This window comes from Dromiciops gliroides, chromosome 1, assembly GCF_019393635.1.
Source record: "Dromiciops gliroides isolate mDroGli1 chromosome 1, mDroGli1.pri, whole genome shotgun sequence".
NCBI lineage: Eukaryota > Metazoa > Chordata > Mammalia > Microbiotheria > Microbiotheriidae > Dromiciops > Dromiciops gliroides.
Genome location: NC_057861.1, coordinates 88,942,922 through 88,955,144, shown reverse-complemented (window position 1 = coordinate 88,955,144; position 12,223 = coordinate 88,942,922). Strand labels below are relative to the sequence as shown.

At 38.4% G+C, this 12,223-nt stretch overlaps 1 protein-coding gene across 1 annotated transcript in view; it reads right to left on the bottom strand.

The window, feature by feature from the left end:
• COL22A1 (collagen type XXII alpha 1 chain) overlaps positions 1 to 12,223 on the bottom strand; it is a 567,886-nt gene that overhangs the window by 256,700 nt on the left and 298,963 nt on the right. The window contains 5 exon segments of the mRNA XM_043991519.1: positions 2,210 to 2,263; positions 3,241 to 3,270; positions 4,358 to 4,402; positions 8,089 to 8,133; positions 9,476 to 9,529. Of these exon segments, the coding sequence (XP_043847454.1) occupies positions 2,210 to 2,263; positions 3,241 to 3,270; positions 4,358 to 4,402; positions 8,089 to 8,133; positions 9,476 to 9,529 (228 nt within the window).

Genomic DNA, 12,223 nt, shown 5'->3' with positions numbered 1-12,223 from the left:
AAACAAAGAAGAAGTACAAATGCAAAGGATAAATTGAGGGAACATAAGGTCAACAACTCTGCCTGCCCCTCTCTCTTTGCACATTATACATGTAAGGAAACAGATTCAGAAAAGCACCTAGAAGGTACTGTAATAAAGAGGAAAGAGCCTTGGCTCTGAAGTAAGAGACCCTGGGTTTATGTCTCATCTCTGTCACTTACTATGTGTATAACCTTGGGCACCTCAATATTCCTGGGTCTCAGTTTCCTCAACAATCGAATGAGCAGACTGGGCAAGCTAAACTACAAAGTTCCTTCCAGCTCTAGATTCATGATATTATGTTCCATAAAGTTGCCTAAGGTCAAATGGGTAGTTTGTAGCAGAAGTGGATTTTGTGATTTAAAATATAGTGTTCTCTCTGCTGCTTTTCTCTGGATCTGTTTCCTCATATCAAAAATGTGGGGGTTGGATCATACTATTTTTAAGGTCAGCAATGTGATGCAGTGGATAGATCACTGGACTTAGAGTCAGGAATACCTGATTTCTAATCCAGTCACAGACATTTAATAACTGTACAATCTTGGCAAGTCATTTAACCTCCATTTGCCTCAGTTTCTTGAGCTATAAAAGAAAAATAATGATAGCATTTACCTCACAGAGTTGTTGTGAGGATAAAACATCATAATATTTTTAAAGCTTTATGCAAACTTTAAAGTGCCACATAAATGGTAGCTATTACTATTAGCTATTATTATTATTTTTTTTTAGTGAGGCAATTGTGGTTAAGTGACTTGCCCAGGGTCACACAGCTAGTAAGTGTTAAGTGTCTGAGGCTGGATTTGAACTCAGGTACTCCTGACTCCAGGGCTGGTGCTTTATCCACTGCACCACCTAGCTGCCTCACTATTAGCTATTATTAAAGTTTCTGATTCTCCGTCATACACTGGCATTTTTACTCATAGCATAGACTCTTCCTTAGATGAAGGGCTATTAACCCTTTAAAAATATAACCGGAAATCCTTTTCAATAGTTTATTCTTTGTACCCCCTTACTTAGGATCTTAGCCAGTTGGTCTTTATTGGAGATTCCTTTTTTTCTTAAAAACTTATCTGAGAACAGGGGAGGGAAAGTCAACCAGAGGCCTACAAAAGCACCCAGGACACTATTTAAAAGTTTAATTCATTCACCATTTCTTATCCCAGGCTCTGCAACTCTGAAGTGATTTGCTGACCTGTACTTAGCCTCCCTCAAGAAAAAGTCTAAAAATATGTCCACTGATCACTCAGTAAGATAAAGGCAACCCCAAAGTGTTTCCCAAGGTATCTGTGGATAAGTAAGAAAATGTTTTTGTCCTTGAATGATTCAAATGCCTAGGGGATATCTTACCATTGCTATCACACTAACCCTAAAATAGAGTTATAAGAAGGTAGCCTAATCAAAAATATTTACCTAAACTCCTATTTCACTTTCAATTGATACCTGTTGGAAAGAACCCTGCCTCCATTTTTATGTCTCTCTTCCTATAGCCATCCTGATGTGAAGTAAAGAACTCTGAAGAAGTCAAGAGATGTTGGCTCACTCTGAGCCTGGGTATGGTCCTGACCAGGCAGGTGACCCTGGACAATCCTCTCATCCCCTCTACCTTCAGCATCTTCATCTATGAAATGGGAGTAGCACTTCATGGCCTACCTCAAATGGCTTTTGTAAGGATAAAGGACACAGAGGAAATAGTGAAGTGCTATTCAGATGAACCCTTTCCAAATCTGATAATCTCTAATTCCACACAGGAATGCTATAAAGGGAAAATAGATAAGAGCTTTTTGACATCCCTGAAGGATTGAGCTGTATTAGACAGAAACTAAGGGACCTTACAGATAGAAAGAAGTGACTAATATAAAATCATATAACTAGTAAGCAGAGATTCAAAGGATTCAATTCCAAATCTTCTAATTTTAAGCCCGATGTACTTTACTAAATGGAAGGATATGACAGATCAGAATATAAACTCCCTGAGGGCAGAGACTACTCTGCCATTGCGTTCACATCCCAAGTGTTTAGCACAATAGCTGGTATATAGTAAGAGATTAATACTCTGATAAATTGTAATAAACCCACTCATTCTTTGAATGTAAATTGGTTACAAAATAAAATTATACAGACACACACACACAAATAGATATAAAAGCTAAAGTTTGTTTGGATCAGGATGAGAGGAAATTGAATGACTTACTGGTGCTCCTGGAGGACCAGGTAGGCCCTGATGACCACGTGGTCCTGGAGCGCCCTGTTCAAACAATAAGAAATTAAATTAATTAATTAAATAAAAATAAAAAGTGTATTCTGGCGTTCTCCCATTACCAACCTCATCCCAGTGTGTGATCCAAAGATGTTAGGTCCCATAACCCGAGAAGATCATTGGTACAGAGGACTGAAGAAGGAAGAGGTGAGATTACAAATGGCTGTGGCTGGGAGCAGCTAGGTAGCATAGTAGATAAAGCACTGGCTCTGAATTCAGGAGGACCTGAGTTCTAATACAGCCTCAAACACTTGAGACCAGCTATGTGACCCTGGGCAAGTCACTTAACCCTCATTGCCCCGCAAAAAAAAAAAAAAGAAAAGAAAAAAGAAAAAGAAAAAAAAACAAATAGGTGTGGCTATCCTATCTGCTAACTAGATTGCTAGCTCCCTGAGATCAAGAGTCAAATATGAATTTTGCATTTCCTTTAGCACCAATCACTGTGCTCTGAGCATTGAAGGGTCTTAACACATATTTAGTGTGCTGCATTATAAATATTCAGAGTTAACAACATAGGGGTAGGAAAAGAGCTGTCCAGATCTGTCTCCCAAATGAGCAAGGTCAGTACTGAAAGGAAGCTAGGAATAATCTTAGTAGGGCCCAACAGAGTTTACAGCATGGAGGTAAGATGTGTTTCCTTTTGTTCTTTTGTGATCCTAATGCATTTTTGAAGACACTTGTCCATATCAGGACCCTGTCATCAAACACACCTTTCAACCAATGACCAGGTCAAAGTCATTTAGCTCACAATCAGTCTCCTTTACTAATACTATTTCGTGGGGCTAGAATTTCAACCATTATGAAAACAACCCATTTCCTCACCAAGGGCAGATTAAACCATTTCCAGTTTAATCCTGAGTCTTTGCAAACTAATACCCCAGATCATGGTGTTGAGTAAACCACACTGTCAGTTCCTTTCCATTTTCAGAAATAATGTACAAGGGAGAGAGAGCAATTTTCCTTACTTGTTCCCCTTTCAGGCCTTCCTTCTGCACCTGAAAGATAAAACCAGGAATCAGCTAAGGCAAAGGGATTACTATTCTTTTGCAAATTCTAAGTAAGCCCAGGATCCATCAGGATCAAAATCTACTTGTTTTTTCTCTGTTTAGTCCACACAATCACTCCTCTGCTCCACATCTTTGCTTTTATTGTAACCTGAACTAATGAGGTTTCCTTAGATTTTTTTTCACCCTTCTGTGGCTCATTTTTATGACCGTATATATTCCAGGCCAAACAGTGATCAAATCAAAATGAACAACTGCCTTGGATGCTTTTGTGCTAACCTTCTGGTCTCTTATCTGTGTTCTGGCTTCCCTTCCTAACCCTGAAAATTTTCCTTCAGTACACAATCACTTCCATGATACCTTTCCTTAACCCTGAATCTATAGCTCCTTGACCTTCTATTGTTCTTTCCCCCTAAGTACTGTTAAAGCTAAAATTTTAGCTAGTCTGTCTAAAATATCTACTGAGTGGTCACCAATAAATTATAAGCTTTAGTAAGAGTTAGGCTTTTAAGCATTTATTAAGGAGAATAAGAAATTGGTAAAGAGAGAGAGAAAGGCTTACATTCATCTATCTATTAAAGGGAGAGTGCATCTCTAGCTCCGCTCTCTGCCAGAGTCCCCAGGAAAAAGCTCAAGACAGAGCACCAGGCTCCCCCTTCTTCCTCCCACCAGCAAACGTCACTTCCTGATGCCAAAGAAAAGGCATGGTCTTGCCCTCAAAGACCTTCACCTCATGGGCAGAGCTCTTCTACAGTAAGTCTCCAGCAGGTGGCGTCATTCCAATCGTTACAGTACCTAATCTAGATGTTAACACCATTGTCTACTCTCCCCACTCCCAAACAAAGTTGCCAAAAGCTGTTGAAGAGAGTTAAAAATTCATGCTGATTAGGTCCACTACAACTCTATCTTATCTGACTTCAGGCAGACCTTTACTGATGCAAGGTAAACCTTGCATCATATTTATTGACTATCACATTCTCCATATCATCTATTGAAATGTCTAGTCCCTAATTCTACCTCCTCTTTCTTAATTTTATTAGAAAATGGCACAGGACTCCCAAAAGACAAAAATACTTACCACAGAGCCTGGTATACCAGGTGGCCCAGGTGGTCCAACTTCACCCTGTGCAATGGAACATATCATTTGAGAGTAACTTTTGATGTCTCTATTGCATTATATCATTCTTTGCTGAATTGTATGTGAGTGCTTTGCCTCTTCAACAAAACTGTATACCTGACAGCCAAGCACATAGCTCTCTTTTTCTTTCAAAACCCTTGAGTACTGATTAAGATGCTTTCCACTGTGTCACATCCACTCTTTGTTCAGGCCCACAAACTAGTTAAAAGACAAACTAGGAACCAAGCCAAGGCTACTGACTCTATGTTTATTCTACTTGTTAGTGATGTTGTAGAGGGGATTGCTATAGGGGATTGACTTTGGAATAGATCCCTAATGTCTCCTTCCAATGTGAAGAGCTGATGATTCGAAGACTCCCCAATTCTATGCTTATCCAGAGGATAGTAGTCAAAAATTTCAGCTGTCACTAGGATTTGGGGCATGCCAGGCTTCTTGAGAACTGTAAAGAGTAGACCAATATGTCCTTGTAAGTCAAAAAGAAATCAGAGTGCAAAGAATACCTTATAGTGAGCAGGTTGACTTAATGACTTACTTATTTAAAAGTGATTTTTACGGGTATGCAGTGAGTCAAATGACATTATTAACTCAGTCTAAAACTATGGGCCAGTCATAGATTGAGAGCTGGGAGAGACCTCAGAGGCTAATATTCCAAATCTCTTATGTTACATATGAAGAAACTGAAAACCAGGAAGATTAAAGCACTTGACCAAGATCATAGAGGTAGTAAATGTCAAAATTAGGACTTCGTCTTTAAAGCTAGAAGGAACTCTAGTGGTCATCAAGTCACTCAGTTTACAGATGAGGAAAGTGAACCTCTGAGAGGTTAAGCATCAGATCATTAGAATATAAGTTGTTTGGGAATACCAGTAATTTTTGCTTTCTCTTTGTCATTCCATTGCTTATCTTAGTACCTGACACCTAGTAAATATTTAATAAATGTTGATTGATCAGCCAAGGTCAGCCAAGTGGCAGAGAAAAGATCTGATCTCAAGTCTTTGGATTCTAAATTTAGTACCTTTTTATTGTACCACACTGCTTCTCATAATATTGGGCACCTTAGTGTTATTTGTCATATCGGTTTGTAAATGACCTGAATTCTGGGCTTTCCTATGCCACTAACTGTGACCTTTATTAAGTCATTTTCCTTTTTTAAACCTTAGTTTACTTTTATTATGTCTTCTGACTCTGAAATTCTGCAACTGACCAAAGACTATAGATTGTATTAGATAGGATAAAGTCCCTTCTCAAACTCATATTTTGTAATTCCATGATCTTCTCTCAGAGTTAAAGACAGTGAAACTTAATACCTGAAAGTTCCTAGTATGTTTATTTCTCCAGCAAAATTTCTAGAATGACATTAGGAGGCATTTTTCAGCATCTGTTTTATGATAAGCAATAATGCCTCACCTGTTTTCCCAAGTGAGAGGAAGAACTAAAATGTTCAAAATGGCAGAGTGCTTGGAAGTCAATTTGTAAAACAACATTAATGTGGAGTGTAACAGAAACCAGGGTAATTGCCTCTTTGGTTTTCAACCTTCAAGTAGCATTCCCTCTCTACTTAGTGACTCGAAGTGAAATAGCTTCTTTTAGGGTTTTGCTTTCCCTGTCAAGTAACTGCTTAGAGTATATTAAAAACCTGACACCAGCCTGGAGAGGTATCATGAGTCTCTAGGTTTAATAGCTATTTTAAAAATAACAATGTAAGACACATCCCTAAAAATACCTTGTAAGAGCAGTGGATAATTAAACAGAGGTAGAAGGAGACAGGGGGGAGGTTGAAAGAAATGGAAACACTTCCAGTTCCTATTCTTACACTAATGGGATTTTTCTGAGTATATGCTGATAGCAGCTCTACTACTAACCTCCTCATATGCCAACTTGTGGAATGGAGGTGACCCCAGCTTTGCAAAGATCATGTTATTGGACTAGGAGGGTCCAAGTACATGCCTCCAGTGGCCTATGAGGCTATTGTGTGGAGTTCAGTCCACCTGAACAGAAAAGGTTGTCACAAGAAGTTTCGCCACCATGATGTGTGCTTTTGGTTTTGTTTTGCTTTTTTTTTATCAAAAGCAACTCACAGTGGCTGCCTGGAAAGGCATGGGGAGAAGCATGGATAATAATAATTAATCAATTAATATTTAAGTGCCTACTATGTACTAGGCACTGTGCTAAGCACTGGGGATTTGGGGATTTAAAAATAAAAGGCAAAAGACAGTCCTTGACTTCAAGGAGTTTACAATCTAATGGATTAATAATAATAATCATTGTTGTTGTTGTTACATCATTTCAGTGATGTCCAATTATTCATGACCCCATTTGGGGTTTTCTTGGCAAAGATCCTGGAGTTGTTGGCTATTTTTTTCTCCAGTATTTTTTTACAGATGAGGAAAGTGAGGTAAAGAAGTGACTTGCCTAGGGTCACACAGCTAGCAAGTGCCTGAATCCAGATTTGAACTCATGAAGATGAGTCTTCCTGATTCCAAGTGCAGTGTTCTATCTGCTGCTCCACCTAGCTTACTCAAATAATAATATTAGTAATAATAACAATAGAAGTTAAAAAGTGTTTTAGAATTTGTGAAGACTTTCATATTTATGAGACCTCTGTTGGTGGGAAGTATACCAACACCTGGTAAAATGATGGATCTAAGAAATATCAGTGTATGGGGGCAGCTAGGTAGTGCAGTGGATAAAGCATTCACCCTGGATTGAGGAGGACCTGAGTTCAAATCCAGCTTCAGACACTTTATACTTACTAGCTGTGTGACCCTGGGCAAGTCACTTAACCCCAATTGCCTCAAAAAAAGAAGTATCAATGTATGCTAAGAACTGCATGGCTTACATAGGGCATTGGCTCATATATGAATGTAGTTGTTGTCAAGAAAGACATTTTTACTTCCTTCTTCACAATGTTGTAGTGAAAAGATCCTGCTATAAACATTGCTAGAATGGAAATGTGGGATAAAGATTTTTTTTCCCAGTGCCTTATAAATAGTAGGCATTAAATAACTGTCCATGTATATAATAGAATTAGCAATTTGTTTGGGGTCAGAGGGTGCGGGTTCAATCCTCTGCTTAGCCTTTCCTCCTCATGTGGTCTCAAGTAAGTAATTCAGCTACTTGGACCCTAGTTTCCTCATCCATAAAATGAAGGGTTTAGACTAGATGGTTTCTAAAACATCTTTTCATTCTTGATCCTATGAACAATTGCACTGACATCGCTCTTACTGCTTTTAACACAGCTGTATTCATTCTTCAAGGTTCAAAAATTGTACTCTAACCTAGGGGTTTTGATTTTTCAAAGCCTGTCTGTCCGAATGTCTGTGAATCAGCATCATGTGGTAAGAAGAACACTGAGCTAAGAGTCAGCAGACATAGGTTTGGGTTTCAGGTTTTAAATTTACTGGTTGAATAACTATGGCTATATTACTCAACCACTTCAAAGTCCAGTGCTATTTTCCTCATCTGTAAAATGGGATAATACTTCTGGTATTTACTTTAGTGTTTATCTATATCTATATAGATGATAGAGATAGAGAGATATTTAAACATATAATAATTAATTTAATTAATGTAATAATTTAAAGATATATGTATATATATTTAATGCAAAGAATTCATTAAACCTGTTTCACACAAACAAAAAAAGTATTCCATGAGTTGGCTCTACTTACCTTTTCTCCTTGGAGACCAGCCACACCTGGAGGGCCAGGACTACCCTGTAAAAAGGTGAAGATGAAGGAGTAATTTTGTTAGAGCATGAAGGGACTTCAGATCTAAAGACCATCAGCCTTTGCATAAAACCAAAGGTCTCTTATAGCAGAGTGAATCTGTGATCAGACCACAAGGCAGAGAAATAACCCAGAGTGACAAAATTGGGAGCATTGCTGGCATCAGTCAAATGTTACACTTCCCTTTTTACTGAGGTAATAAAGGTTCTGGTCAGTGTGGCATCTGTAGGACTGCCCATTGCTCACTATAAGAATATCTGTCCTCTAATCTCAACTTTGATTTTTAAGATTCCCAATCTAAGTTATTTTTTTTTCTTCTTTCCTCTCCCTGTCTCAGATCACTCAGACAAACCTGAGATCATGACATTATGATAGGGCGGCTGAGAAAGTGGTTATAAATATAAGTATTGACAGATATTTATGAGGCATTACAGTATTTGTAGGCAGAATAGGTACATATCTCTAAATTGTGATGTAAGTGGTACTTAAGCTCTAGCTCCCTTTGGACTAAAATAATTTATCTCTTGGACATCCACATTCCTGAAATTCCCATTGTATTTTCTTCTTTATTTTTTTTTTAATTTGTTTTTTGCGGGGCAATGGGGGTTAAGTGACTTGCCTGGGGTCACACAGCTAGTAAGTGTCAAGTGTCTGAGGCCGGATTTGAACTCAGGTACTCCTGAATCCAGGGCTGGTGCTTTATCCACTGCACCACCTAGCCGCCCCCTTTTCTCCTTTATTTTAAGTTTGCAAGATTGGAAGGGACCATATAGTTCATCAAATCAAACCACTACCTGAAGTTGTAATGCCCTTTATAAAACTCTTAGGTTCACTTATTGGGCAACTTTACTTAAGACAAGTCTTAGAGTGAAAGGGCGAAAGAATTCAGAGACTTATTACCTGGAAAAGAGACAGCAGACTCACACAATCAAGGGAAAGGGTCCAAAAAACTTAAGTGGGATACTTGTGCCATACACCACAGTTGCCACTATTTCTATACACAAAAGGCACTTTCAGCTTAGAGAAAAAAGTCATAATATCTGTCCTGTTCCCACAGTGTTTCTCTCTCTCTCTCTCTCTCTCTCTTTCTTTCTCTTGTTATTTTAGTGGGGCAATGAGGGTTAAGTGACTTGCCCAGGGTTACACAACTAGTAAGTATCAAGTGTATGGAGGCCGGATTTGAACTCAGGTACTCCTTAATCCAGGGCCAGTGTTTTAACCACTTTGATGCCTAGCTGCTTCCCCCCCTCCCCACCCCCAAGGTCTCTCTGGCCCCCTTCTCCTTTCCATCATTCAGCCAAGTGGGAGATTCAGTTCAGAGTTTATATACCTGCTTCCCTTCTTCTCCAGGTTTCCCAGGGAATCCGTCCAGGCCTCGTTCTCCCTGACAAAACAAAGATCAAACAACTGACAATATTGCAACAGAGGACAAAATTCAGTAAACAATATTATAGCCAGAAATCAATGTAACAATCATCTATTAAGCACTCACTATGTCTGTGGCTCTGTCCCAAGTGCTGGAGGAATCATACAGTTTAGAGCAAAGCTTCTTAAACTGTAGCTCACAACCCCATACAAATGGAAGTCTTTGAGGGTACAAATAAATTCCTTTTTGTCTTTGTACCTCTAGGGCCTGATACATATACTAGTTTCTTAATAAATGCTCATTTTATAATTGATTGATTTTGGTTGGTGATAGAAGAAGGCATGTTTACATTGGAAGATTCACTATTGATTGGTTATTGTCAGCAAATAAGTATTTATTAAGCATTTTAGCATGAGTCATGGAGGAGGCCAAAGTGGGGTATGGAGAGGGAGATGAAATTCTCTCCTTGAACTTGGTCTCATGACTTCTCAGGCCTACTGTGTTCAGTGAAATATCTCTTTGGAGCATTGAAGTCAAGTGTACAAAATGTCTTATTTTTTAATTATGCTTGGTGAGAGTCTTGGTCTGGGTGTCAGATTATCTAGGTTCTAATTCTAGCTGGACCATTCACTTTCTTTTTTTGTTTGTTTGTTTTCAGGAGCAGTGAGGGTTGTGACTTGCCAAGGGTCAAGGGTCAAGTGTCAAGTGTCAAGTGTTTGAGGCCAGATTTAAACTCTAGTCCTCCGGAATCAAAGGCTGGTGCTTTATCCACTGTGATACCTAGTTGCCCCTGGACCATTCACTTTCTATGGGAATTAATTTTATTTCACCTCTTTAGGTCTGTTTCCTTTTCTGTAAAGTGGGGGAAAGAGCAGTGTTGTTGGACAGAGCACTGGTTTTAGAATTCAGGACACAGGGTTCTGATCCTGACTATGCCAACTTTCTACCTGTGTGACCTTATACCAATCACATCACAATATTCCCTCCTTTGTAAAATTTAAATTTTTAAAATAGGTGATCTCTCAATTCCCTTCAAGGTCTGAATCATCTGATCTTGATTTGTCATTAAGCAAGTTTAAGTTTGCATGTGAAACCACTCAAAAAGGGGAAACAGAACTACAAGGAAATATCTAGTACAAGGGATATATAAAGGGAAAGTCAAATACCATTTACAACAGAATGTTAGGGAACTTAAGAACATATAGGAGTTCGATCTGGAAGTGACCATAGAGATCATCTGGTGCAATAGTGTCATTTTGTAGATGAGTCATCTGACGTACAAGGCATAGAAGTGGTCAAAAAGTTAATAACAGAGCCAGGGGCTTGAACACAAATCATTAGATTTTAAGGCCAATGTTCTTTCCACTACATTACGCACAGAAGTTGGTCTCATTATCATGAAGCAGTCTCCCAAACATTATACTGGTATCTTATTTAGCTTGAATTTAAAATATATAGCTGTTTCCCCCCACAAATAATTAAATGCTTATATCTCTGCCAGATACTTCCTAGTATGAAGTGACCATGACTTATTTTTATTTATTTTTGTTTTGAAATTAATTAATATATGTGTATATATGTGGACATAGATAGATAGATAGATAGATATGTATGTATGTGTGTGTATGAAGATATATTTTCCTCAGTTTAAGTTTGGCCTCAAACACTTACTAGCTGGCAACCATGAGGAAATCCCTTAACCCTGTTTGCCTCAGTTTTCTCATCTGTAAAATGAGGTAGAGGAAGAAATGGCAAAAGATTCCAATACTTCTGCCAAGAAAACCCCAGGGTGCAGCTTGGTGGTGCAGTGCATAGAGGACCAGTCCTGGATTCAGGAGGACCTGAGTTCAAATCCGGCCTCGGACACTTAACACTTACTAGCTGTGTGACTCTGGGCAAGTCACTTAACCCTTATTGCCCTGCCTTAAAAAAAAAAAAAAAGAAAACCCCAAATGGGGTCACAAAGTGTCAGACACAATTGAAAATGACTGAATAACAACGAATATACACTTGTGCACATAGGAATATATATACATATTATATAAACATATATGTATATGTGTGCATGTATATACACACATGTATGTGTGTATATGAATGTACTGAGATATATCTTATAACTTTCAAAACTGTCATGCTTGATTGTGTTTCTTTCTGAATTCCTATTTTCCTGTTGGCATTAAAAAATACTTAAATGACTTATTTCTTTTCTTCTTTGATCTTTTTGGCAATACCATCACTCGTTATTCTTATTCCCCTAAAGAAAAATAAAATCCTTATATCAAATAAATAAGTGGCCATGTCCAAAATATATATCTCATTCTGCATCTTGAGGTCCCCATACCTCTGTCAAGAAGTGGGTATCGGGCTTCATCATCTGACTGTGGGTTCCTAAAGACTATAGCCATATAGAATGCATGCTGGCAGGTCCTACCAAGCTGAAAGGATGATTTCAAGATAGGCCCAGACCCAGAATTTCTTTTTGTTACCTGAAGGACCAGCCTAGATAAGTGCAAGAAAGCTTATAACCAATAGATTGGCCACCAAGTACTGATTTTTTTTCCCTATAGTGAATAATGTCAAAAGTCAATTAAGGTGTGAATGAGTTGTTATTTACTTCCATTCAAGAAACATTCCTACCAATAAAACCATGGAGCTTTTGTAGAATTAGAAAAAGAAGAGTGTGTGGTATCTGCTGGCAAAGCTGGACAT